The sequence below is a fragment of the Rattus norvegicus genome, chromosome 1 (genome assembly GCF_021556685.1).
Source record: "Rattus norvegicus strain SHRSP/BbbUtx chromosome 1, alternate assembly SHRSP_T2T, whole genome shotgun sequence".
In the NCBI taxonomy this organism is placed as follows: Eukaryota; Metazoa; Chordata; class Mammalia; order Rodentia; family Muridae; genus Rattus; species Rattus norvegicus.
In genome coordinates, this window is record NC_141534.1 from 36,528,986 (window position 1) to 36,555,522 (window position 26,537).

Genomic DNA, 26,537 nt, shown 5'->3' on the forward strand with positions numbered 1-26,537 from the left:
TAAGTTTGGGTATGTTGTCCCTTCATTTTCATTAAATTCTAAAAAGTCTTTAATTCCTTTCTTTATTTCTTCCTTGACCAGGTTATCATTGAGTAGAGCATTATTCAACTTCCACGTATATGTGTGCATTCTTTCCTTACTGTTATTGAAGACCAGCTTTAGCCCGTGGTGGTCTGATGGGACACATGGGATTATTTCTATCTTTCTGTATATTTTGAGGCCTGTTTTATAACCGATTATATGGTCAATGTTTGAGAAAATACCATGAGGTGGTGAGAAAAAGGTATATCCTTTTGTTTTAGGATAAAATGTTCTATAATTATCAGTTGAATCCATTTGGTTCATGACTTCTCTTAGTCTGTCTATGTCTCTGTTTAATTTCTGTTTCCATGATCTGTCCATTGATGAGAGTGGGGTGTTGAAATCTCCTACTATTGTGTGAGGTGCAATATGTGCTTTGAGCTTTAGTAAGGTTTCTTTTATGTATTTGGAGCATAGATATTTAGGATTGAGAGTTCATCTTGTTGGATTTTTCCTTTGATGAAAATGAAGTGTCCTTCCTTATCTTTTTTGATGACTTTTGGTTGAAAATTGATTTTATTTGATATTAGAATGGCTACTCCAACTTGCTTCTTCAGACCATATGCTTGGAAAGTTGTTTTCTAGTCTTTTACTCTGAGGTAGTGTCTGTCTCTGAGGTGTGTTTCCTGTAGGTAGCAATATATTGGGTCCTCATTGCATATCCAGATTGTTAACCTGTGTCTTTTTATTGAGGAATAGAGTCCACTGATGTTGAGAGATATTAAGGAATAGTGATTGTTGCTTCCTCTTATATTCGTGTTTGGATGGGAGATTATGTTTGTGCTTGTCTTCTCTTTGTTTTGTTGCAAAATGATTAGTTTTTTGCTTTGTCTAGGGTGTAGCTTGCCTCCTTTTGTTGGGGTTTACCATTTATTATCTTTTGCAAGTCTGGATTTGTAGAAAGATATTGTGTAAATTTGGTTTTGTCATGGAATATCTAGGTTTCTCCATCCATGTTAATTGAGAGCTTTGCTGGATACAGTAACCTGGGTTGGCAAATGTGCTCTCTTAGGGTATATATGACATCTGTCCAGGATCTTCTGGCTTTCATAGTCTCTGGTGATTAGTCTGGTGTAATTCTGATAGGTCTGCCTTTATATGTTACTTGACCTTTTTCCCTTACTGCTTTTAATATTCTTTCTTTGTTTTGTGCATTTGGTGTTTTGACTATTATGTGACAGGAGGAGTTTCTTTTCTGGTCCAATCTATGTGTAGTTCTGTAGGCTTCCTATATGTTTATGGGCATCCCTTTCTTTAGGTTAGGGAAATTTTCTTCTATGATTTTGTTGACGATATTTACTCCTTTGAGTTGGGAGTCTTTACTCTCTTCTATACCTATTATCCTTAGGTTTGATCTTCTCATTGAGTCCTGGATTTCCTGTATGTTTTGGGCCTGTAGCTTTTTCTGTTTTACATTATCTTTGACAGGTGTGTCGATGATTTCTATGGAATCTTCTGCTCCTGAGATTCTCTCTTCTATCTCTTGCATTCTGTTTTTGATGCTTGTATCTACGGCTCCTTGTCTCTTCCTTTGGTTTTCTATATTCAGGGTTGTTTCCCTTTGTGCTTTCTTTATTGCTTCTATTTCCATTTTTAATTCCTTCCCCTGTTTGATTGATTCTTTCAGGGATTTTTGCATTTCCTCTCTCTAGGCTTCTGCTTGTTTATTTGTGTTTTCCTGCATTTCTCTAAGGGAGTTCTTTATGTCTTTCTTGAAGTCCTCCATCATCTTGATCAAATGTGATTTTAAATCTAGATCTTGCTTTTCTGGTGTGTTTGGATATTCAATGTTTGCCTTGGTGGGAGAATTGGGCTCCAATGATCTCATGTAGTCTTGGTTTCTGTTGCTTGGACTCCTGTGCTTGCCTCTTGCCATCACAATGTCTCTGGTGTTACCTTATTTTGCTATTTCTGATAGTGGTTAGACCGTCCTATAGGCCTGTGTTTCAGGAGTGCTGTAGACCTGTTTTCCTGTTCTCCTTTAGCCCGTTATGGGAACAGAGTGTTCTGCTTTCAAGCATGTAGTCTTTCCTGTCTACTGGTCTTCAGGTGTTCCTGTGGGCATGAGTACTGAGTCCACCAGGAAGGTCACTCGGAGCAGAAAAGTTGGTCTTGCCTCTAGTCTCGAGCCTGGAATCGCTTCTCAGATACAGGTTTCACCTCTGCTTGCGGGCAGCAATCAGAAGGGCCTGCTCTGCCTTCGCTCAGGACCCTGTGCACAGGGGGCCCAGACAGTGCTAGGCGTTTTCGTCTAGCTTTAGAAATGTGGGCAGAGAGTAGTCTCCTCTGGCTTCCCAGGTGTGTCTGCCCCTCTGATGGTCTAGCTCTCCCTCCCATGGGATTTGGGTTCAGGGAGCTGTTTGACTGGGTCCCTTCAGATCCAGGTAGTGTCTGGACAGCAGCAATGAGAGCCCCTATCTTCCTGTTCCCAGAGACCCTATAAGGTTTCCTATTGGGCCAGGGATGTGGGCAGGGGTGGGCAGTACTAGCAGTCTCTCCTGCCCTGCAGTTTCAGGAGTGCCCACCTGTCTGGGCGGTGAGCTCTCTCTCCCACAGGGTTTGGGAGTGGGGAGCTGTGGGCCGGGATCAGCGAGGTTTGGGCCCCAGCTAGAAACCGGAAATGCCTGGTTCCAGAGGAATTTTGTCTTTGTGAGTCCTGAGCCACCAGGCAGGTCACTTGGAGCAGAAAAGTTGGTCTTACCTCTGGTCTCAGGCTTTGAGTTGCTTCTCAGATCCGGGTTTCAGCCCTCTGTGAGGGCAGCAACCAGAAGGGCCTGCCCCGCCTTCGTTCGGGACCCTGTGCACAGGGGCCCCAGATGGTGCTAGGTGTTTTCCTCTAGCATCAGAAATGTAGTCTCCTCTGCCTTCCCATGCATGTCTTCCCCCCCCCCCCCCGAAGATCTAGCTCTCCCTCCCACGGGATTTGAGTGCAGGGAGCTATTTGACTGGGTCCCTTCAGATCCGGGAGGTGTCTCAGTTGTATTTTTAAATAAGGAAGCAATACACTAATGTGGGAAAGAGAATTATCTTACGATTCATTAATTTCTTTTAACTCCCAGTTGATTCCTCTTTGATTCTCACACTCACTGATAATGTCCTGTTTGAGATGGCACCAAAATTCTCACAAACTTACAAAATATTTTTTCAGCCCCATATCTAGTGGCCTTTCAACTTTGGCACACTTGACACTGTTTTGAATCTTACTATCCGTCGTGGTGTTATTGAAACAAGAGTTCCTGTTAAAGTATTGCCAGTATGCATTTACTTTTCTCACTTGCTTGTACTCATGAGGTCAAGAGGATTCCTTGGGTGTTTACTAAGTGTCCAGTTACCTTAAAGGAACCCAGTGCAAGGTGAGCATTCTGGACTAGTGATGCTTTCTTGTGCTCACATCCTGAAGTAAGGGAGGCAGGACACGTCCACCTGTGTTGGCTCCAGGAGCCTCCTGAGCAAGAGCTGCAGTGGTGGCTGGAGTGGAGCTTCCATTCTGTACTTCTTTACCTTTCTGAGACCTTAGTAATCAGGACAGCTAACCAACCATGGGGGCCAGGGCCCAACTTCACTGGAGCTAGGGGATGTGGGGTGGTGATTTCTGTACCAGAGGGCTCCTTACCTGTTTGGTTCTCAAGTTAGAGAAACGTTACTGGCTCCTAATGCCTCTTGTCTCTGCTAGAACTCTAAGCCTACTTCCTCTGAGACAGGATATTCCGTCTCTTAGATTCCTTTGCCTTATGCCTGTGGTCTGCCTTTGTTTCTGCACCAACATGCCTGGATTTGGGAGGTGAGCTATTCCCACAGATCTTCATGTATTGGCTATAAAGCTAGTCTCTACATCCACAGTTGCTAATACTTCTGCGGGCAGCATCCAGCACTGTCAGGATATGAGGTCTTTACTATCAGCAACAAGACCTGCTTCTTACATGTAAATATTTGTCACTTCCTGCCCCAAAGGAGGATCCTCTGAGATTATCATGTTAATAAGCAAGTTGCCATGGGGAGGTCACGGAAGGTCACATTGCCTCTAATCTGTCCAGAAGGTAACACTAACTCACCTAACTCGTGGACAGAACAGGACAGTCCTGCTGCTAATTGCTTCAGAATGAGTAAACTGTGAAACCTCTCCTGCTGTGCTAGTAGTTGTTTGTTTGTTTGTTTTTGTATGAGAAAGGAATGTGGCTTTTGATGAATAAAGAGCTGGCCACTGGAGCTGGGGCAGAGGAATGGAAGCAGAGAGGAGCAGGGCAGGGAGGCCAGGTGGAGCCAGATAGATAGCTGAGGAACTGCCCCATGCAACAGCCTTATAGATGTCTCTGTCTTTGTTGTTGTACCCCATGTGGGACACCCAGAAACCTCCAAAACACACATACACACACACACACACACACACACACACACACACACACACAGAGGAAGCACTATCACTACAAGATACTGTCAGCTAATAATAATTTGCAATTCATAACACAGTAGCTTAAAGGGGCCTAAATGTTCTTACTATGAAAAATAATTGTATGAGGAGCTAGATTTGCTACTTTTATCGATTACATAATTGACAAATGTATTGAAACCATACAGCATATATGTTGGAGACTGGGCCTGGGATAGTGGGGGAAGGTTTAGGACTGTCCAGGCTTTGGAGGAGTAGCCAACACATTTTAAAAATAAGATAATGTGTGTATCTTCCACGCTCGGATACAAAAATAGCTCCTGGGTGGCTACACACATGTGATCCGCTGGGAACACAAGCGGTGTAACAAAAACTCACCACTACACAAATACAACTAGTGACTCTGAGTCAATTAGGAATAAGCTCTGAAAATGAAGAATCCCATGAATACCTAAATAAAACTACCCAAGTATTACAGAAATTTCAGTTTTTGATAAGATGAAGTTGAGTGGGGAGAAGAAAGACGAGCTGGAACATTGGTTCTAATGGACAATGGCTGCTACACATGCAGCTAGAGGTTAGGATGAACAGCCAAAAATATCATGATAAGTAGGAAATGAAGTCCCTTCCTAAGCTTGGTGTTTTCTTTGGAATGACAGCACAGTCATCTTCATATGCAGAGCTTACACCAGTTTTTCATCACATACTTTCCCAAATAAGCAAGAATCTCATTGAGTTTTTCTACCTGCTATAAGATTATTTTGTTTCTGTTGTTTCTAATAATAGTATGTATAAAGCTTTCCAAGCATTCACCTCTACATAGCATCTTATAAACATCAAACATTATGATGCATGTTACCAAATAAAAAGGAGGAAGTTTTATATGGGATGAAATAATAAATGAATGTGTCTTACAATGTTCTCTATGGCACTATAATATGAAAATCATTTCTGAAAATCATTAAATAATATTACAAAGCATATAATGGTAAAAAAACTTCATGTACTTTAATAAACAATGTATTATGTGATGAATGAATACAATAATATTAGAATTAGCATCAAAATTGAAAAGCAATCATTTATCAAAGTTCTATGAAGATCAGGTTTGTGTGTGTGTGTGTGTGTGTGTGTGTGTGTGTGTGTGTGTGTGTGTGTGTGTTTTTCAGGATGTATGGTTGACCATTGGATAACAAGGAGTCAATTATATCAAAATTATCTTCTACTTCAGCAGTTCTCAACTTTCTTCTGAAAATACATTCAAGAGTTCTCTCAGAGCTAACTAACATTCATCATGTTATAATTGAGTATTTCAGCCAATGTGAATGACTACCAGAAATGTGCACTGTAAGGCTGAAGAAGTTCTACAGTAAATTTTTGTTAGAATTCGATGTAAAATACAAGAGTCAAAAGGGCATCACTTTATTTCTATAAAATATATGATATAAAAGTAATTATAAGTGGATAAATAATGATATAACATAAAAGATGTTATAAATTAGGCATAGCACAGCAACATTGGGAACAGACTAAACATCCCATATATCCCTGGTAGTGTACAATTAAAATGTTACCTAGGTCCTTTATGTTCTGATTTCTTTCTTTGCTTTGATAAATCCCATGACCCAAAAACTACTTGGGGAAGAAAGGGTCTATTTTGTCTTATACATTATAGTCCACTACTGAAGGAATCCAAGGCAGGTACTTAAGGCAGAAACCTGAGAAAAGATCCTGGAGGAATGCTACTTGCTGGTTCATACAGCCCAGGTCCACAGCCTAGGGATGCTGTTCCCCACAGTGGACTGAACCCTTCTATAGCAACTGCATTCAAGAAAATGTAACAGTCACACTCACAGGTCAATCTGGTTGACAATTATGCAACTGAGGTGCCCCCTTCCTAGGTGTGTCAGATGGACAGCCAATATTAGCCTTCATGCCTCACTAAGGTAGTTTTTCTATCTCAGTAAAATAAAATAAAATAAAATAAAAACTATGTAAAACTTAGTAAAAAAAGAATGCAATACTAAACATGACACTGACAATACATTAAGAACAGCTTATTTTTATTTACAAAAGTTACTAAACTTCATATTCCAATAATGTATCTGTGGTCTTTGGGGGGAAAAACAGACTCTGAAACCTCAGGACTCAGTCTTGATCTTCTGATAAAATCACTAGTTGTTGTGATCTTTTCACTCTTCTAAATTGAGCTTACAATTTGGATTTATAACACATTGATGTCCTCACAAACTTATCTGCATGATCTTAAAGAGTGTAATGAGTTATATTATATCAAACATTTCCCTACTAATTATAAGCAGTATTTGTTGCTTTGCTAAATTCTATACAACTCCTAGAATTTGTCTCTTATGATCATTCCTGAATATCTCTTAAGATCTATGTGATGGGTAAAGTCTTGCAACATCACCTACACATTGCATTTTACTGTAAGAGTTTGGTTTTCTCAGTTTTATATATTTGACAGTGTTCCTTCCCAAGTCATTCTGCATGTATACAGTCTGATTATAATTCACTCATGGCAAATGAGCATTTCACCTATTACTTGCATTTGTAGGGTTTTTCAAAAATGAAAATTTTGATGTTACATGAGTATAAATTGCTCATTGCATCCATTTTTTTCACATTACAAGATCTCTCCATTGTGTAATGAGGATATTGAGCAAGGGCTGAGCTGTTTTTAAAGGTCTTTCGTTGTTCCTTTCATTTATAAGGTTCCTCTTTTATATGAATTCTTTAGTGTCGAATTATCAGTAAATGATCACAGGAGGCTTTGTCACAGGGGTTGTGCTAATCTGGGTTTTCTCTAGTATGAATTCTATAGTGTCGAGTAAAGCCTGAACAATTTTTAAAGGCTTTCCCACATTGTTCACATTTGTAGGGCTTCTCACCAGTATGGAGTCTCCAATGGTGTTTAAGATTTGAAGAAGAATTGAAAGCCTTGCCACATTCTTCACATTTGTAAGGTTTTTCTCCAGTGTGAATTCTTTCGTGTTGAGCAAGACTTGAAGTATAATTAAAGGCTTTGCCACAGTCTTTACATTTGTAGGGTTTCTCTCCAGTATGAATTCTTTGGTGTTGAATTAGATTATAACAATTATTAAAGGCTTTCTCACATTCTTTGCATTTGTAGGGCTTTTCTCCACTATGTATTCGCTGGTGTTTCATAAACGTTGAGCAAATGCTAAAGGCTTTCCCACACTCATTACATTTATATGGTTTCTCTCCAGTATGAACTCTCTGGTGGTAAATAAGGTTTACAGAACAGTAAAAGGCCTTGCCACATTCTTTGCATTTGTAGGGTTTCATGCCAGTATGGATTCGACGATGCTTATACAGATATGAGGAACAGCTAAAGGCCTGCCCACAGTCATCACATTTATAGAGTTTCTCTCCCCTATGAATTTGTTGGTGTTGGTGAAGGCTGGAAGAACAGTTAAAGGCTTTGCCACATTCTTTACATTTGTAGGGTTTTTCTCCAGTATGGGTTCGCTGGTGCTTAGAAAGAATGCAGCGAACATTAAAGGCCATGCCACATTCTTCACATTTGTAGGGTTTCTCTCCAGTGTGAATTCTCTGGTGTTTAGAAAGTGTGGAGTGTACATTGAAAGTCTTTCCACATTCATCACATTTGTAAGGTTTCTCTCCAGTATGAATTCTCTGGTGTTTGGAGAGCGTTGTACGAACACTAAAGGCCTTACCACACTCTTCACATTTGTAGGGTTTCTCTCCAGTATGAACTCTTCGGTGAACAATAAGCCCTGAACAATTAGTAAAAGCTTTGCCACATTCTTCACATCTGTAGCGTTTCTCTCCAGTATGGATTCTTTGATGCTTACCCAGATATGAAGAACAGTTAAAAGCTTTGCCACACACATCACATCTGTAGGGTTTCTCCCCAGTATGAATCCTTTGGTGCTGTTTAAGGCTGGAAGAATAGTTAAAAGATTTGCCACATTCATCACATTTGTAGGGTCTTTCTCCAGTATGAATTCTTTGATGTTGAATAAGGACTGAGTTTCTATCAAAGGCTTTCCCACACTCTTTACATTTATGGGGTTTCAATCCTGTTAAAAAAGTATTGAAGTATCAGTAAAAGCATACCATTACACTTTATATTACTCTGCTCATTCTTAATATGAATATAGTGCTATGTCTTACCAAAAATAATATAATCACTTTAAAAATCAAATAATGCAAAAATTTCTAGTTAATCTAGAAGCAGCTTAAGGCTTTGGTGAGGAAACATGTCTGTCAGTAAACACGAAAGTTGCACAATTTCTAGGAGCACTCATTTAGAAGGTTACAACAACTATTAACCAATGAAGAAAGAAAATATATATGGCTTGAAATCAGGAATAATATTTTTATAAGAAAGTGATAACAACACTTGGCAATAGACTTATGGTATAGGTATCTTAATGTGTTACATTGTCCATAAAGAGTATAATAATTAATACTGTAATCTAAAAAATATATTAGGTAAAGCTAAGCATATTATCAGATAATGTAAAGAACTCTCAACCTAAAAACTGAAACATAGAAAATAGAGTTGCAAATAAGAAAAAGAGAATACATTTGGGAGCCAGAAATTGTTGAAAGACTATCAAAGCTCTACTAAGCAAAATTTATCTAGATGTGTAATTTTCAGCTATGACTTATAAACACCCAGCATTTTAAAATGCTATCATTGAGTAAGTGGCAAAAAAATAAAATAAACCAACCCTCATAGGGCCAGTGAGATGGTTCAGAAGGTAAGGCGCACTGACTGCAAGCCTGAACATCTCTTCTTCATCCCCACAACTCACAGACTGGAAGTAGAAAATCAACCTTGGTGTTTTGTCATCTGACCTCAAAATGAGCAGTGTCAGGTGCACACACATGTGTACTCACATGTATACACACACACACAGCCTTATGACACTAGTTTAGCTAATGGGCATGTAAATGAAGTTAGGGATGTTCATCTGTGGTGTTAATGCGTTACTAGTCTGTTAGAATTGTGTTCCTATTTTCTGAGTCATAGAAAGTATGTTGTAATTTAGATGCTTCCAGGAAAAATGAAAGGACTGGGACCATGGAGATGGCTCAGCAGTCAACACACTTGCCACACAAGTATGAAGACTGGAGTCTCAACAATCAACATGGCTGCCATACAAGGGAAGACTGGAGTCTCAGCAGTCAACATGGCTGCCATACAAGTATAAAGACTGGAGTTTCAGCAGACAACATGCCTGCCACACAAGTATGAAGACTGGAGCCTCAGCAGTGAACACACCTGCTACACAAGGGAAGATTGGAGTCTTAGCAGTCAACATGGCTGCCATACAAGTATGAAGACTGGAGTTTGCAGATCCAGAACCTTTGTAAATTCAGAGTGGGCAATGTGGCCAGCTTGTCATTCTAGGCTTGGAAGGTGAAGACATGGAAATCCCTAGAGCAAAGGCTATGAAGGCTAGCTCTGAGTTCAACTGAGAGACCCTGCCTCACTGAATAAGATAGAAGAGCCATGAAAGAGGATTCTTAACATCAATTTTGGTCCTCCACAGGCACATATGTACATGTGAGTGTGTGTGCACACATACACCCATACACAGGCAAACATACACATGCAAATATGTACACAGACAGGAACATGATGCACACAGATACAGGAAAACAAGTTAAATAATGGACTTTTGCAGCCACTGTAAATGCATAGCTTTTTTGAGGAAAAGAGGAAGATTACAGTAAATATCATGCAGGAAAACCACTTGACACTAAGAGATTTCCACCAAGATATAACTTCTCAATACATATTTTACAAATTCACTTGTAACTTGTGAGCTCTGCTCACTTATTCCTACACACCTAGATGGATGGCCGCTGATGCTTTTCTCTTCATGCTCCATGGATCTGAACTTTGCTCCAGAAATGTGACCAGGTATGGCTTAGAAAAAGCAAGACCTATTTGGAAAAGGAACAAGATGCTTGTATTTTTCCCTCCAGGAAATTAAATCTGAACCCAGTTCTGTGAATAGAAAAAAAGTGTAGAGATGATAAAAGACTGTGGGAAATTTTATGTCCAAACGTTTCCGGAAAGACAGAATGCTTAGGAGTAACTTACAACCTGCAGATCCTGAGCCTCATTACAAGGAAAATATTAAAGCTCATGCACGAGATACTTTATTTAACATGTGTACTCTGTGCCTCATGCCACTGAGCTTCTAACACTGCCACTGCAGATGATTACTTGAAAGCAAATCTGTTAAAAACACAAAAAAGAAGCGAGTTTCTTGGCTATATGAACAAGAGTTTCCTTTTTAAAAGGTCATATGAAACTAATCAACAAGCCCAGGAAAGCCAGTAGCACTCAGAGATAACCTGTCTTGCAAAATCAAAGGTAATGGGGAGAAAGAAGGAAGGTAGGAAGGAAGGAAGGTAGGAAGGAAGGAAGGAAGGAAGGAGGGAGGGATGATGGAGGGAGGGAGGGAGAGATGGAGAGAGAGAGAGCTAACCAAAAGCACAAGCTCCCATGAGATGTTATTCAAAGGCACAGAGGCAATCACATGTTGACAGTGACATAAGAGTTCACCATGGAAGTGATCCTCACCCAGGAACACAAGGTTGCTGTAATTCTCCAGCATCACTTCCTTATACAAATTCCACTGAGCAGGCTCCAGACATTCACATTCATCTGCAGAAAAATCAATGGCCACATCTGTGAATGACAGAAGATCCTGAAATAAAAATAAATGAATAGTATAAATTAATAAAACAGGACAAGTAATGATGTAAATACTGAAGTCAGCAAACTCGCAGCCACTGTTTGCCCAAGGTAAAGAGAGAGCTAGAAATGTTTCTGAAATTGTTACATAATGTTAATTACATTCTTCAAAATCATCTCTACTTTAAAGAAAAGAGAATAATAGAAAGGCTAACAAACTTACACGGATATAGTTTTATAAATACAAAATGTAAAATTAGGTACCCACAAATAAACACATCTATTGTGGCATGCTTACATTCTATGCCAGGTATTACATACATCCTCACAGGGGAAGAAGGCTTCTCAACACTTAGTATACACCACCCTGAAAGCAAGGTGCAGGGAAGATGCACACCAATGCAGCAGCGCTGGGCTGAGGTTTCTGAGTGTGCACTAGAAACCCCAAGTGTGGAGCGTGGACAAGTGCAGTAAGGGACAGGAATTTGAGCACCCAAGGGGAGAATAAAGGAAGAACTCAGAGATGAAATTTAAGTGCAAGAGTTTTACACATTTCGAGCAGCAAAAATAGCACTTGGAATATATTTACACTAAATGTGAACCTAACCTTTATATACACTAAATGTAATTCTAATACTTTGTTCTTTTTCTCCCTCTCTCTGTCAGGTATTCAGGCATCTGCTATGTTCCTAAGGCAGAGTTTGAACTCATGAACCCTCTGCATTGCTCTTCAAAGGTTTAGTGTTATCAATACATGACACTACACTTTATTTTTTCTCCTATTTTAAAATTTTCTACATTTCAGCTCACCTGTTTTTGTTCTCTCAGTGTATAAAGTTCCACAATGATCTGAAGATACTAATATTTTTATTTTTATGATAAACTTATAAAAATGAGAGATTTACATATTAATGTATGATCATATAACATTAGAAAATTTTACATATATACTTTGTTAGATAGTGCTATGTGTTTACTTTGCATGTAAAGTAAGTTTAAACATGTTCTTGAAAAATACTTTTACATTTAAAATGCTCAAAAGCTTGTCTTCCCAGGCTTCTAAAATACACACTACAGCACTTTTACATTCAGTCATGATTCTGTGCAAGAGTACTCTAAGCGTCACGCTCCTACCTAACTTCATTGTGCATACATTGCTCAATTCTTCCTGTGCCTCTCTTCCTCAGACCACTGACCCATTGGAAACACCTGTATTATTTTCAACTTTTGTGAATCAAATTCTTTGGAATCTCTCTATGATTAAGATCATATTTTACTTGCCTTTCCAGGTCTGAAATAATAATCTCATCTATATTGTTACAGACAATCCTCCATGTTTTGAGATTCAATTGGACTGCACTGCACATAAATGCATTACACATATAAACAAATGTAGTGCCTCTATTTCCTTGATTTAGATCTTCTGCTGCCTGTCAAACGATTTTCTGGTGATGCCGGCATAATGCAAAGTCACAGGGTTCCCACAGCAGTCTGCAGGCTAGTCTCAGAATGTGCAAAGCAAAGCTGTTAAAAAGGATCATGGATAACGGCAACACTGATACTTAACTGGTGCCAAAGTAAATTGGAGCAGCCACTGTGAAAAACCACTCTGTACCTTCTTTTTTAAAAACCTAAAACTATAACTACCTAAATGATCCAGCTACTCAAATCCCAGGTAGTCAGCTCCAAAGGAACTGAAACAAACTTGCATTTCCAGGAAAAAAGCAAGTTGGTCGTGGTGGGTGGTCTTGATATTTGCATGTGTCCACTTTCCATGACACTATCACTCTCCAGGTCTGCATTGCCAATGAGGCAGCACTTTCAAGTGACCTCTCCAGGCCCCTTGAAGTGCCAAGTTTTAGCTCCTCTCCATTAGCTCTTCATGCCTCCAAAATCAATACCATGGAGAGACTCATACACTACTAAGGACAGCAACTAGCTTGCAAGGTGGCCTTAGCCCCCTCCACAACACTCCACACAGCTCTAGGTGCTGTGGAAATACTCACAGAAGACCGAACCTCAATGTTGCCAGCCCCTTTTTAATCCCAGCTGATTTTTCAGTCCCAGGTAACAAACACTAACTGTCCCAGTAAAGTAACAGGTTCATGTCAGTAGTGCTGGTCTCTTGTTAATCACAGCTCATTCTTCAGCGCTGGATAAAGAAAAGCAGCAGATAGGGAGGGAGGAAGGGGGGCACTGAGGATTGTGGGAGTCTTTTGATGCCTCAAGGTTGCCTCCAATGACACATCTCAAACCAAGCCACACCTCTTAATCCTCCCCAAACAGTTCACCAATGGAGATCAAGTATTCAAGTATGTGCCATTTTCATTCAAAGAACCTCACAAGTTTTTTTCTGTTTTGTGCATACAGAGCTCAAAGTATACTATGGTACATGCACTCTTTACTTTCCTGGGACAATTCATGCAGCTTAGCTGGAACTAAGAAATCAGCTGTGATGGAGACCAGCATCATTGAGGTACTATCTCAGGAGAGTATTTCTTCAGGGTTAGCACACGGAAACTGTGGTGGAAAAGATTAGGAGTACATTTCAAACTAACAGCTGGACTTGATAATGGCTGAGTCTCCCACATGGTACTGATTTTGAAGACATGCAGGGGATGAAAAGCAGCTGGGGCTTAGCACTGTGAAAGGCCAGGAGAGGCCATTGGTGGGAAGTACAGCCTCAGTTGCAGTGGAGACCCCACGAATGACAGTCATGGAAAACAAATACAAGCAAATCTCATAAGGTCATATACCATGATCATGTTGCTTTTATCCTGGAAATTTAGGGTTGTTCCAATATGATATTTGACAGAGGCAAAAAAAACCATACACTGGAGAAAAGATAACACCTTTAATAAATGATGCTTGGAAAACTGCATGACCACATGCAGAAGAATGAAACTAGACCTGCATCTATAGTCCTGCACCAAGTTAGATCCAGGTGGATCAAAACCCTCAGTTTGAAACCTGAAACACTAAACTGCTAAGAGAAAATATAAATGGTACCTGACAAGACACAGGTGCAGGAAAGGACTTTTTAAACAGGACTCCATATGCCCAGAAGTTAAGGCCAACAATGAACAAATGGGATTTCATAGAACTAAATACATAGAATACATAGATAAAGGTAAGTATGGGGAGCAAGGAGCCATCAGAGGAGTTAATTTTGGCTGACTTCTTGCTTATGGTTAATCATGAATGAGTCTGTCAACATCTGTCTTTGTTTTTAGCTGAGAAGTGCATTATATCCTGCCAAGTCCCTGTGCTTACGAATATATCCTGGAAAGACTGCCAAACAGGTGAAGGAATTGAAAATGGAAATAGAAACAATAAAGAAAGCACAAAGGGAGACAACCTTGGATATAGAAAACCTAAGGAAGAGACAAGGAGCTGTAGATAAAAGCATCACCAACAGAATACAAGAGATATCTCAGGTACAGAAGATACCATAGAAAACATACACACAACTGTCAAAGATAAGGTAAAAGGCAAAAATCTCTTATCCCAAAACATCCAGGAAATCCAGGACACAATGAGAAGAAAAAACATAAGGATAATAGATATAAAGTGAAGACTCCCAACTTAAAGAGCCAGTAAATATATTCAACAAAATTATAGAAGAAAACTTCCCTAACCTAAAGAAAGAGATGCCCATAAACATACAAGAAATCTACAGAACTCCAAATAGTTTTGACCAGAAGAGAAATTTATCCTACCACATAATAGCTAAAACACCAAATGCACAAAACAAAGAAAGAATTTTAAAAGCACTAAGAGGAAAAAGGTCAAGTGACAAATAAAGGCAGACCTATAAGAATTACACCAGACTTCTCACCAGAGACTATGAAAGCCAAAAGGTCCTGGACAGATATCACACAGATCCTAAGAGAACACAAATGACAGCCCAAGTTATTTATCCAGCAAAACTCTCAATTAACATAGATGGAGAAACCAAGATATTCCATGACAAAATCAAATTTACACAATATCTTTCTTCAAATCCAGACCTATAAAGAATAAAAGATGGAAAACTCCAACACAAGGTGAGAAACTACACCATACAGAAAGAAAGAATATAATTTCCTGCAATGAAACCAAAAGAGAGACAAACAAACATAATTACATCTCTAACAATGAAAGTAACAGGAAGCGACAATCAATATTCTTTAATATCTCTCAACATCAATGGGCTCAATTACACAATAAAAAGACACAGACTAACAGATTGGATACATAAAGAGGACCCAGCATTTTGCTGCATGCAGGAAACACACCTCAGAGACAAAGATAGACACTACCTCAGAGTAAATGGCTGGAAAACACCTTTTCAAGCAAATGGCCTGAAGAAACAAGCTGGAGTTTCCATTCTAATATCAAACAAAATTGACTTTCAACCAAAAGACATTAAAAAAGACATGAAAGGACACTTCATATTCATCAAAGTAAAAATCCACCAAGATGAACTCTCAATCCTAAATATCTATGCTCCAAATGTAAGGACACCCACATTCATAAAAGAAACCTTACTAAAGCTCAAAACACACATTGCACCTCACACGATAATAGTAGGAGATTTTGACACCCCACTCTCATCAATGGACAGATCATGGAAACAGAAATTAAACAGAGACATATAGAAACTAACAGAAGTTATGAACCAAATAAATTTAACAGATATTTATAGAACATTCCATCCTAAATCAAAAGAATATACCTTCTGCTCAGCACCTCATGGTACCCTCTCCAAAACTGACCATGTAATCGGACACAAAACAGGCCTCAACAAATACAGGAAGATAGAAATAATCATATGCATCCTATTAGATCACCACACACTTAGACTGGTCTTCAATAACAACAATAATGACAGAAAGCCCACATGTACATGGAAGTTGAATAATGCTCTACTCAATGACAACTTGGTCAAGGAAGAAATAAAGAAGGAAATTAAAGACCTCTTAGAATTTAATGAAAATGAAGATACAACATTCCAAAACTTAAGGGACACCATGAAAGCGGTGCTAAGAGGAAAACTCATAGCTCTGAGTGCCTGCAAAAAGAAACAGGAGAGAACAGCAGCTTGACAGCACATCTAAAAGCTCTAGAACAAAAGGAAACAAATAAACCTCAGAAGAGGAGAAGGCAGGAAATAATCAAACTGAGGGCTGAAATCAACCAAGTAGAAATGAAAAGGACCATACAAAGAATCAACAAAACCAGGAGCTGCTTCTTTCAGAAAATAAAAAAGATAGATAAACCCTTAGCCAGACTAACCAGAGGGCACACAGAGTGTATCCAAATTAACAAAATCAGAAATGAAAAGGGAGACATAAAACAGAATCTGAAGAAATTAAAAAAAATATCAGATCCTACTACAAAAGCATATATTAAACAAAACTGGAAAATCTGGTGGAAATGCACAATTTTCTAGACAGATACCAGGTATCAAAGTTAAATCAGGAACAAATAAACCAACTAACAATCCCATAACTCCTAAAGAAATAGAAGCAGTTATTAAAAGTCTCCTAACCAAAAGGAGCCCAGGACCAGATGGGGTTAGTGCAGAATTCTATCAGACCTTCATAGAAGACCTCATGCCAATACTGTCCAAACTATTCTACAAAATTGAAACAGACAGAGCACTACCAAATTCCTTCTATGAAGCCACAATTACTCTTATACTGAAACCACACAAAGACCCAACAAAGAAAGAGAACTTCAGACCAATTTCCCTTACGAATATTGAGGCAAAAATACTCAATAAAATTCTGGCAAACCGAATCCAAGAACACATCAAAACAATCATCCATCATGATCAAGCAGACTTCATCCCAGGGATGCAGGGATGGTTTAATATACGGAAAACCATCAATGTAATCCACTATATAAACAAACTCAAAGATAAGAACCACATGATCCGGGGTTGGGGATTTGGCTCAGTGGCAGAGCGCTTGCCTAGGAAGCGCAAGGCCCTGGGTTCGGTCCCCAGCTCCGAAAAAAAAAAAAAAAAAGAACCAAAGAACCACATGATCATTTCCTTAGATGCTGAGAAAGAATTTGACAAAATTCAACACCCCTTTATGGTAAAGTCCTGGGAAGATCAGGTATTCAAGGCCCATATGTAAACATAGTAAAAGCCATATACAGCAAACCAGTAGCTAACATCAAACTAAATGGAGAGAAACTTGAAGCAATCCCACTAAAATCAGGGACTAGACAAGGCTGCCCACTCTCTCCCTACTTACTCAATGTAGTACTCAAAGTCCTAACCAGAGCAATCAGACAGCAAAAGGAGGTCAAAGGGATACAAATTGGAAGGGAAGAAATCAAAATATCACAATTTGCAGATGATATGATAGTGTACTTAAGTGACCCCAAAAGTTCCACCAGAGAACTACTTAACCTGATAAACAACTTCAGCAAAGTGTCAGGGTATAAAATTAACACAAACAAATCAGTAGCCTTCCTCTACTCAAAGGATAAACAGGCTGAGGAAGACATTAGGGAAATGACAACCTTCACAATAGTCCCAAATAAAATAAAATATCTTGGTGTGACTTTAACCAAGCAAGTGAAAGATCTGTATGATAAGAACTTCAAGTCTCTGAAGAAAGAAATTGAGGAAGATCTCAGAAGATGGAAAGATCTTCCATGCTCATAGATTGGCAGGATTAATATAGTAAAGATGGCCATTTTGCCAAAAGCAATCTATAGATTCAATTCAATCCCCAACAAAATTGCTACTCAATTAAAGAGATAGAAAGAGGAATTTGCGAATTCATTTTAACAACAAAAAACCCAGGATAGCAAAAACTATACTCAATAATAAATGAACTTCTGGGGGAATCACCATCCCTGACTTCAAGCAGTATTATAGAGTAACGGTGATAAAAACTGTACGGTATTGGTACAGAGACAGGCAGATAGATCAGTGGAACAGAATTGAAGACCCAGAAATGAACCCACACACCTATAGTCACTTGATCTTTGACAAAGGAGCTAATACCATCCAATGGAAGAAAGATAGCATTTTCAACAAATGGTGCTGGTTCAATTGGAGGTCAGCATGTAGAAGAATGCAGATCAATCCATTCTTATCATCATGTACAAAGCTTAAGTCCAAGTGGATCAAGGACCTCCACATCAAACCAGATATACTCAAACTTACCGAAGGAAGAGTAGGGAAAAGTCTCGAATACATGGCACTGGGGAAAAATGTCCTGAACAAAACACCAATGGCTTATGCTCTAAGATCAAGAATCGACAAATGGGACCTCATAAAACTGCAAAGCTTCTGTAAGGCAAAAGATACTTTCATTAGGACAAAATGGCAACTAATAGTTTGGGAAAAGATCTTTACCAATCCTACATCTGAGAGAGGGATAATATCCAAAATATACAAAGAACTCAAGAAGTTAGACTCAAGAGAGACAAACAACCCTATTAAAAATGGGTTGCAGAGCTAAACAAAACATTCTCAGCTGAGGATTATTGAGTGGCCAAAAAGCACCTACAGACAGGTTCAACATCCTTAGTCATCAGAAGTATGCAAATCAAAACAATCCTGAGATTCTACCTCACACCAGTCAGAATGGCTAAGATAAAAAACTCAGGAGACATCAGATGCTGGTCAGGATGTGGAGAAAGAGGAATACTACTCCATTGTTGGTGGGATTGCAAACTGGTACAACCACTGTGGAAATCAGTCTGGAGGTTCCTCAGAAAATTGGACATTCCACTACCTGAGGACCCAGCTATACCACTCTTGAGCATATACTGAAAGGATGCTCCAACATACAACAGAGACACATGCTCCACTATGTTCACAGCAGCCTTATTTAGAATAGCCAGAAACTGGAAAGAACCCAGATGCCCTTCAACAGAGGAATGCATTAAAAAATGTGATATATTTACACAATGGAGTACTACTCAGCTATCAAAAACAATGACTTCATGAAATTCATAGGCAAATGGAATGAACTAGAAAATATCAGCCTGAGTAAGCTAACTCAATCACAGAAAAACACACTGGTATGCACTCATTGATAAGTGGATATTAGCCCAAAACCTCGAAGTACCCAAGATGTAATCCACAGACCACAGGAAGCTCATGGATAAGGATGACCAAAATGCAGATGCTCCCACTACTTATTAAAATGGGAAAAATATCCATTGGAGGGGATATGGAAGCAAAGTTTATAGCAGCGACTGAAGGAATAGAAAGAATGGCCATTCAGAGCCTGCCCCACCTGTGACCCATATATCTTCAGCCACCAAAACTAGATAAGATTGAGGATGCTGAAAAATGCATGCTGAAAGGGACCAGATAAAGATCTCTCCTGAGAGACACATCCAGAGCATGTGCAATACAGAGGTCAATGCTAGCAGCAAACCACTGAACTGAGAACGGGACCCCCTTGGACGGGAATTAGAGGAAGTACGGAAAGAGTTGAAGGAGCTTGCAACCCCATAAGAGCAACAATGCCAACCAACCAGATCTTCCAGGGACTAAACCATTACTGAAACACTATACATGGACTGACCCAGGATTCCACCTGCATATGTAGGAGAGAATAGCCTTGTTGGGGCACTAGTGGAAGGGGAAGCCCTTGGTCCTGACAAGGTTGGACCTCCAGTGCAGGGGAATATGGGACGGGGTAAGTAAGGGGGATTCGTGGGGGGAATACCCATATGGGGGAAGGGGAGGGATGGGGATTTATGGACAGGAATCCGGGAAAGGGAATAACATTTGAAATGTAAGTAAAGAAATATATTTAATTAAAAAAAAAACAAAATGAAAGTAAGTTTGTGGACCCAGGAAAGACTATGTTGACTCAGAATGACAAATGCCACAAGTTCTTTCTCAGTAGTTTCTAGCTAGCTCCAAATTTTCAGGTGTGAGTTATATAAGCGCAAAGTAACCATGGAAACCAGGAATGTATAAGGGGAGCATGTGGGGAAGGGCGTGAGAGAGGAGTTGGGATACAGGTGTTCTGAAGTGGGAAAGGGAAAACCTGGGGTGGGGGTGGTGCTTCAATTGGGAAGAGGGAAGGAGGTCAACACAGATGGAGAAGGGGTCAGAAGGACAAATAACACCAAACCTCATGAAATCATTTTAGTTCATACTTTGCAAAAATTATACACTATACATCGTATGCATACATCTACCCATAAACACAAGAACTCTCAACCCTAGAGCTAACTCTCTATGCCTTGTGATGTTTAATTTTCTGGTTATTTATTTATTTATTTATTTATTTGCATAAGTTGTCTCCAGCTTATTTGCTGGTGTACAACCTGGTAGGCCAGAAGAAGGTAGTGGTTCCCCTGGAACTGCAGTGATAGACAGTTATGAACTACCATGTGTGTGGTGGGGACCGAACAATGTTCCTTTGCTAGAGAAACAAGTGTTTCTATTCAAAAAATAAATTCTTTTGACAATCTCATTTAGCACACGTAGCTTTGAATTTGGCGGTTTCTTTTTAAATAGGACTGTTTGATAAATATATAAAATATAAATGTGTATGCATATATATATTAAATATGTGTGTGTGACCAGTGATATAAGCATATTGATTTATCACCTCTACTTTTTAAGAAACAAGGCTTAAGGTACAAGGAAATGTACTTTTCACACCTTAAAAGTGTAAAATGGCATAGTCTTAGTTTCCTGAACATTAGTGACATTAACTAGAGAGTGTCCCTATTATTTGAATTATAGTTATCTAATACATAGAAAGTATTGGTATTTGTCGTAATGTAGTTTAAAGCCTATGTTTCTTAGGAGAGGTTTTATTGCTGTAAGTCAGTCTCCAGCACACAAATCAATTTGACTGAAGTGTGGCAAAAACAGTACAAATGTCAGGGTGAAGCTTGAGTGTACAATCACAGGACCTTGAATGAGCCACAGCTCTTCAACTTCATCTCTCAATCTTTCCACACAGTATAAATCCTGGTCACCGCCCACCCCGGAATAACTGTAGAGGGAACATCATGGCACTTGGAGTTGTTGGTTTCAGTTTCTAGATACACCAAGAAAAAACTGTGATTAGAGAGCAATGTAGACGGCCTGTCAGGTATGCAAGACTATTTCTCCTCCCTAGAGACATTCAAGCCCCCTCCACTAACAATCTGTACACCAACTAAATCTCTCCTTTCACAAAAGGAGTCCAAATTTCTGACATCGCAGTCTCAACTGTATGTAATAACATTTTCTAGTATTTTTCCACTCTACAGTATAGGATCAGTGATTGCTCATATGATGCAAAGCTTAGAGTGTCCCCTTTTATGAAGTTTTGTTTGTTTGTTTGTTTGGTTGGTTGTTTTTTGTTTTTGCCTCATGCGGGTGTGTGAGTGTGAGGATTCTGGTCGAAGTGGGTAAACGAGGAATTCCTATCCAAAGTAAGCCGCCCAGAAAACTAACTACTCCAAAGAAAATGGGGAGAACATCCCATACACCAAACTCCCCCCACAGAACTCCTTGTCCTGGAAACTATGCGCTACATGAACTAAAAAACCAGAGTCTATGCCAGTCGTAGAACACAGGAGAGCCCAGAAAAACCCACTTGCTCTAGATGTCCTGAGAAATCTGACAACAGCAATCTGAAAGCTAAAAACAGCTAGCTTCCCCAGCCAAGGTGGAATGTGAGCTCTCATCACAGCCTGCCTCGCACACGGTCAGCCAAGTCATCCTGCATGTGGTGTGTCTCGGTGTTGCTTCTTGCTCCATTATTTTAACGTAAAATTGAGTCAACCTGATTTTTTCCTCCTGCCATAAAGATTCACCAGAGCTTTTAAAGCTACAACATTGTCGATCAGAGTAAGAAGTAAACTTAATATGCATTGCGGTTAAAGGGTGAAATCATATTCCTACAACACCCTTTTAAAATCTGGTATTTTAAAAGCAGCCTAGGGGTTGGGGATTTAGCTCAGTGGTAGAGCGCTTGCCTAGCAAGCGCAAGGCCCTGGGTTCGGTCCCCAGCTCCGAAAAAAAATAAAAAAATAAAATAAAATAAAATAAAAGCAGCCTAATTCCAGTGAAAATCCTTGGGCAACAGCCCTCTTTTGGAGTTCTTCGCATAGACTTGTGGGAAATGCAGTCTCTCTAATCATGACGTCACTAGACAGGACACTGTTTTCTGATCTCCATTCTTGCACTAGCAAGCCATCTCTCGGATAGCTGAAACACCAGATTGACTCTGGCAGCCGCTCTGTCCTAGCAGAGCATTTTCCTTGCACCATGCGTGCGATCCCTCCCTGGCATTCTGGTCACGTCTAGGTTTGCACTGCGCATCCAGCGGGCTTCTCTTCGCCTCCCGCCCAGCCCTTCCCCGCTCCCCGCACACCGGACCCGCCCACCCGCAGAGTTCCTGAGGTCTGCAAGGCTGGGCTGCACCCCGGACCAACCTCCATGTCCTGCGCTGAGCACAAGCCACACTGTCCCAAGTTTAAGAACGCCGCAGAGTTTGGAGAAACACAAATGCAAAATGAACCCGGAAGCACAGAGAGCAGAGTTCTGTTTAGCGAGGTCATGCTGAGAGACACTACATTTCCCAGAAGTCTATGCGAAGGACTGCCCTGAACCCAAGAAGGCAAAGAGTTCATTGCCCATGGACTATTACTGGAATTAAGCTGCTTTTAAAGTCCCAAATTTACAAAGGGCATTGTGGGAGTACGAGTCCAGCCTTTAACTGCAACGTGTATTAACTTTACTTCTTTTTCTGATCAGTGTTGTGACTTAAAAAGCTCAGGTGTACCTAGAATCTTACGGCAGGTAGGAAAAAATAATCACATTGACTCAATTTTACTTTAAATAATGGAGCAAGAAGGTACATTGGGATACACCATAAACTCTTTAGGATACCTGGAAATGTTCTGAAATCTCGAATCTCGGCTACTCTGGGGCTTGAGACAGAAGAATCACAAGTCTATGTGCCAAATTCAAAGTACCAAAAGAAATAGAGGAAGTATTGAAAAAAAAGAGATAGGGGGCTACTTACTGGTAAAACACTTGCCTAGAGTGAAGACGACCTTGGTTTAACACCCATTATGACACCAAATCAATGAGAAAAAAAAAAGTGAACAGTTTTAGTATGTACCCTGGAATGCAGTTTGGTGCATGAGCCAGGGGACACAAATGCCTCTTACCACAGCTTCACCAGATTCTCTTTCACAAACTCAGATAACTATTCACTGCCAGGTGTTCTCTCAGCTCCCTGTTCCTCTACCACTGGGAGGGAAAACTGGTCTCAGCATCAGCATGGTGTCTGAACTGACTCCTGGCCCATCATTCGTCATCCATCATGCATTTCTCTCTGTATTAAGTCAGATCTGCCCTACTCACCTTCCAGTTTCTTTTTGGACTCCTGACTCACATATGAAAGTATTTAGGGTTTTTTGTTGGTTTGTTTTGTACTTGAAGTTCACTCTACTCCCCCATTTCATAACACAGGAATGGTTCTTTCTTTAAAATAAAGTTACCAAGAAATATGTTCCTGATCATGTAAAATGAGCTCATTGCAAGAAAGGGGCTAGACTGACACCATGGAGTGATGGGACACCCATCTCATGTGTGTGTTTATCCCTGTACTGGTAACATCTGAGACCCAACTACAAACCCAATGAGAAGAAAGAGTTTGTTTTTGTGCCATGGTCATTGATTCACAATGAGATCACTTCTCAGATGAGACAGTGGGAAGATCAGATTAGTCTCTTGTGTTTCATCACCAGAAGGAACACAGTGTGCCAGGTTTTACATCATCTCGACACAAGCTAAAGTCATCAGAGTGAGGTGCAGTAAGAAAATACTTCTATAATATCAAACTGTAGACAAACCTGTAGGACATTTCATTTCCTCAATAATTGATGTGGGAGGGCCTAGGGCTTTGTGGGTGGTGCCAACCATGGGTTGGGCATCCTGGGTTCTCTAAGAAACACCCCTCAATGGCATCTGCATCAGCTCCTGCTTTCAGATTCCTGCCCTACTTGAGTTCCTAGCCTGACTTCCTTCCAAGACTCACAGTAATATGAAATTGTAAGCCAAATAAATCCTTTCTTCCCAAACTTTCATTTGGACACAGTGCTTCACCACAGAAACTGTAACTCTAAGACAGAAGTTGGTACTAGGCTTGTAGGATAATGCTGTGTCAGATATGACCATATTGCTTGGGGGAGGAGTGTGAAAGGACTTTGGAACTTTGTCCTAGAAGAGCCATTGAGTGTTTGGAGCTCAGTGAGCTGTTCTGAGATTTGAAGATAAGAATGTTCAAATGAAAACAACCCTGAGATTCCACCTCACACCAGTGAGAATGGCTAAGATTAAAAACTCAGGTGACAGCAGATGCTGGCAAGGATGTGGAGAAAGAGGAACACTCCTCCATTGTTGGTAGGATTGCAGACTGGTACAACCATTCTGGAAATCAGTCTGGAGGTTCCTCAGAAAATTGGATATTGAACTGCCTGAGGATCCAGCTATACCTCTCTTGGGCATATACCCAAAAAGATGCCCCAACATATAACAAAGACACATGCTCCACTATGTTCATTGCAGCCTTATTTATAATAGCCAGAAACTGGAAAGAACCCAGATGCCCTTCAACAGAGGAATGGATACAGAAAATGTGGTACATCTACACAATGGAATATTACTCAGCTATCAAAAACAATGACTTTATGAAATTCATAGGCAAATGGATGGAACTGAAAAATATCATCCTGAGTGAGGTAACCCAATCCCAGAAAAACACACATGGTATGCACTCATTGATAAGTGGATATTAGCCCAAATGCTTGAATTACCCTAAATGCACAGAACACATGAAACTCAAGAAGGATGACCAAAATATGAATGCCTCACTCCTTCTTTAAAAGTGGAACAAGAATACCTTTGGGAGGGAAGAGGGAGGCAAAGTTTAGAACAGAGCAGAAGGAGCACCCATTCAGAGCCTGCCCCACATGTGGCCCATACATATACAGCAACCAAACTAGATAAGATGGATGAAGGAAAGAAGTGCAGGCTGACAGGAACCGAATGTAGATCTCTCCTGAGAGACACAGCTAGAATACGGCAAATACAGAGGCGAATGACAGCAACAAACCTGAGAATGCGACCCCCGTTGAAGGAATCAGAGAAAGGACTGAAAGAGCTTGAAGGGGCTTGAGACCTCATATGAACAACAATGCCAACCAACCAGAGCTTCCAGGGACTAAGCCACTACCCACAGACTATACATGACTGACCCTGGGCTCCAACCTCATAGGTAGCAATGAATAGCCTAGTAAGATCACCAGTGGAAAGGGAAGCCCTTGGTCCTGCCAAGACTGAACCCCCAGTGAATGTGATTGTTGTGGGGAGGGCGGCAATGGGGGGAGGTTGGGGAGGGGAACACCCATATAGATGGAGAGGGGGAGGGGCTAGGGGGATGTTGGCCTGAAAACAGGGAAAGGGAATAACAACTGAAATGTAAATAAGAAATACCCAAATTAATAAAGATGGAGAAAAAAATAAGATAGAGACAGATATGAGAAAAAAAAGAATGTTTAAAGCAGTACAGGTGATGGTGACATGGCTTGTGGAGTTTCAGAGAGAAACAAAGACTCGACCAAGCAACCAAGAACATGTGGTGTCATGTGAGCTGGAGCTGAAGCTGAAGAATCTGATGTGATTAACAAGAGACCAGCATCATGGAGACAAAATTTAGTGTTTCCTGAGAGTTGTGGCCATGGCTTGTACCTCATGCTGGCAGCAGAACGTGGTAGGGTAAGAGTCACCCAGGTGTTGCTGGTTTTGCAGCCATGAAGAGGCCATGAAGAGGAACTGAGGCTTGGCACTGTGAAAGACTAGGAGAGGCCATTGGAGAAGGTGCAGTCTCAGTAGCTATTGAAGCCTCAGATTGACGGGGTCATGAAGAAAATTTGAGGCTTGATATCATGAAGACAGTCTAGGAGATACTACTGGTGAAAGTGCAGCCCAGTTGCAGCAGACAGCCCCAGAAGTTTCAAAGTGCCAATACCATGGATGGGATGACCCCCAAGGACAGCATCAGGTGTGGAGTGGAGCTGCCTAAGCTTAAGTGTGTGCTACAAGAGGAGGAGCCTGGGAAGTGTCACAAACCTTTTGAAGGAACCCCAAAGATTGGAAATGAATCTCAGATAATTGGAAATTAAGTTATTTACACTTTTGGAGTTTGCTCTTGCTTTGTTAGGACTATGATTGTGCCCTAGTTTTTCCTCTTGAAGGAAGAAACATATTTAACTTACATTTTTTATTTTATAGGAGCTCATAATTGAGAGAATATTTTTTAAAGATTTTAGGGCTTAAGAGAAACTTTAGATTTTTAAGAC

General features: G+C 40.2%; 1 protein-coding gene across 4 annotated transcripts; it reads right to left on the bottom strand.

The window, feature by feature from the left end:
- Positions 1-5,861: 5,861 nt before the first annotated feature.
- Positions 5,862-22,736, bottom strand: Zfp273l-ps1 (zinc finger protein 273 like, pseudogene 1). Of its 4 annotated transcripts, none has more exons than NM_001447535.1 (4): positions 22,602-22,736; positions 11,079-11,205; positions 10,337-10,432; positions 5,862-8,553 (listed from the first exon to the last, which is right to left on the bottom strand). In NM_001447535.1, the coding sequence occupies exons 1-4, from the start codon at positions 22,605-22,607 to the stop codon at positions 7,277-7,279; spliced, it is 1,506 nt and encodes a 501-aa protein (NP_001434464.1). In that variant the 5' UTR covers positions 22,608-22,736; the 3' UTR covers positions 5,862-7,276. The 4 variants fall into 4 exon arrangements, with proteins under 4 accessions (NP_001434464.1, XP_087440544.1, XP_087440536.1 ...); XM_087584418.1 differs by having other exon boundaries at positions 6,513-8,553; positions 10,337-10,496; positions 11,079-11,162; positions 22,602-22,697; XM_087584410.1 differs by having other exon boundaries at positions 6,513-8,553; positions 10,337-10,496; positions 22,602-22,697.
- Between the last annotated feature and the right edge of the window lie 3,801 nt (positions 22,737-26,537).

Coding starts and splice junctions, on each gene's coding strand:
- Zfp273l-ps1 (NM_001447535.1), bottom strand. Junction 10,433..11,078: donor CAGCAACCTTGTGTTCCTGG/GTGAGGATCACT, acceptor TTTTCCAAATAG/GTCTTGCTTTTTCTAAGCCA. Junction 8,554..10,336: donor ATCAGCGGCCATCCATCTAG/GTGTGTAGGAAT, acceptor CTTTTTTAACAG/GATTGAAACCCCATAAATGT.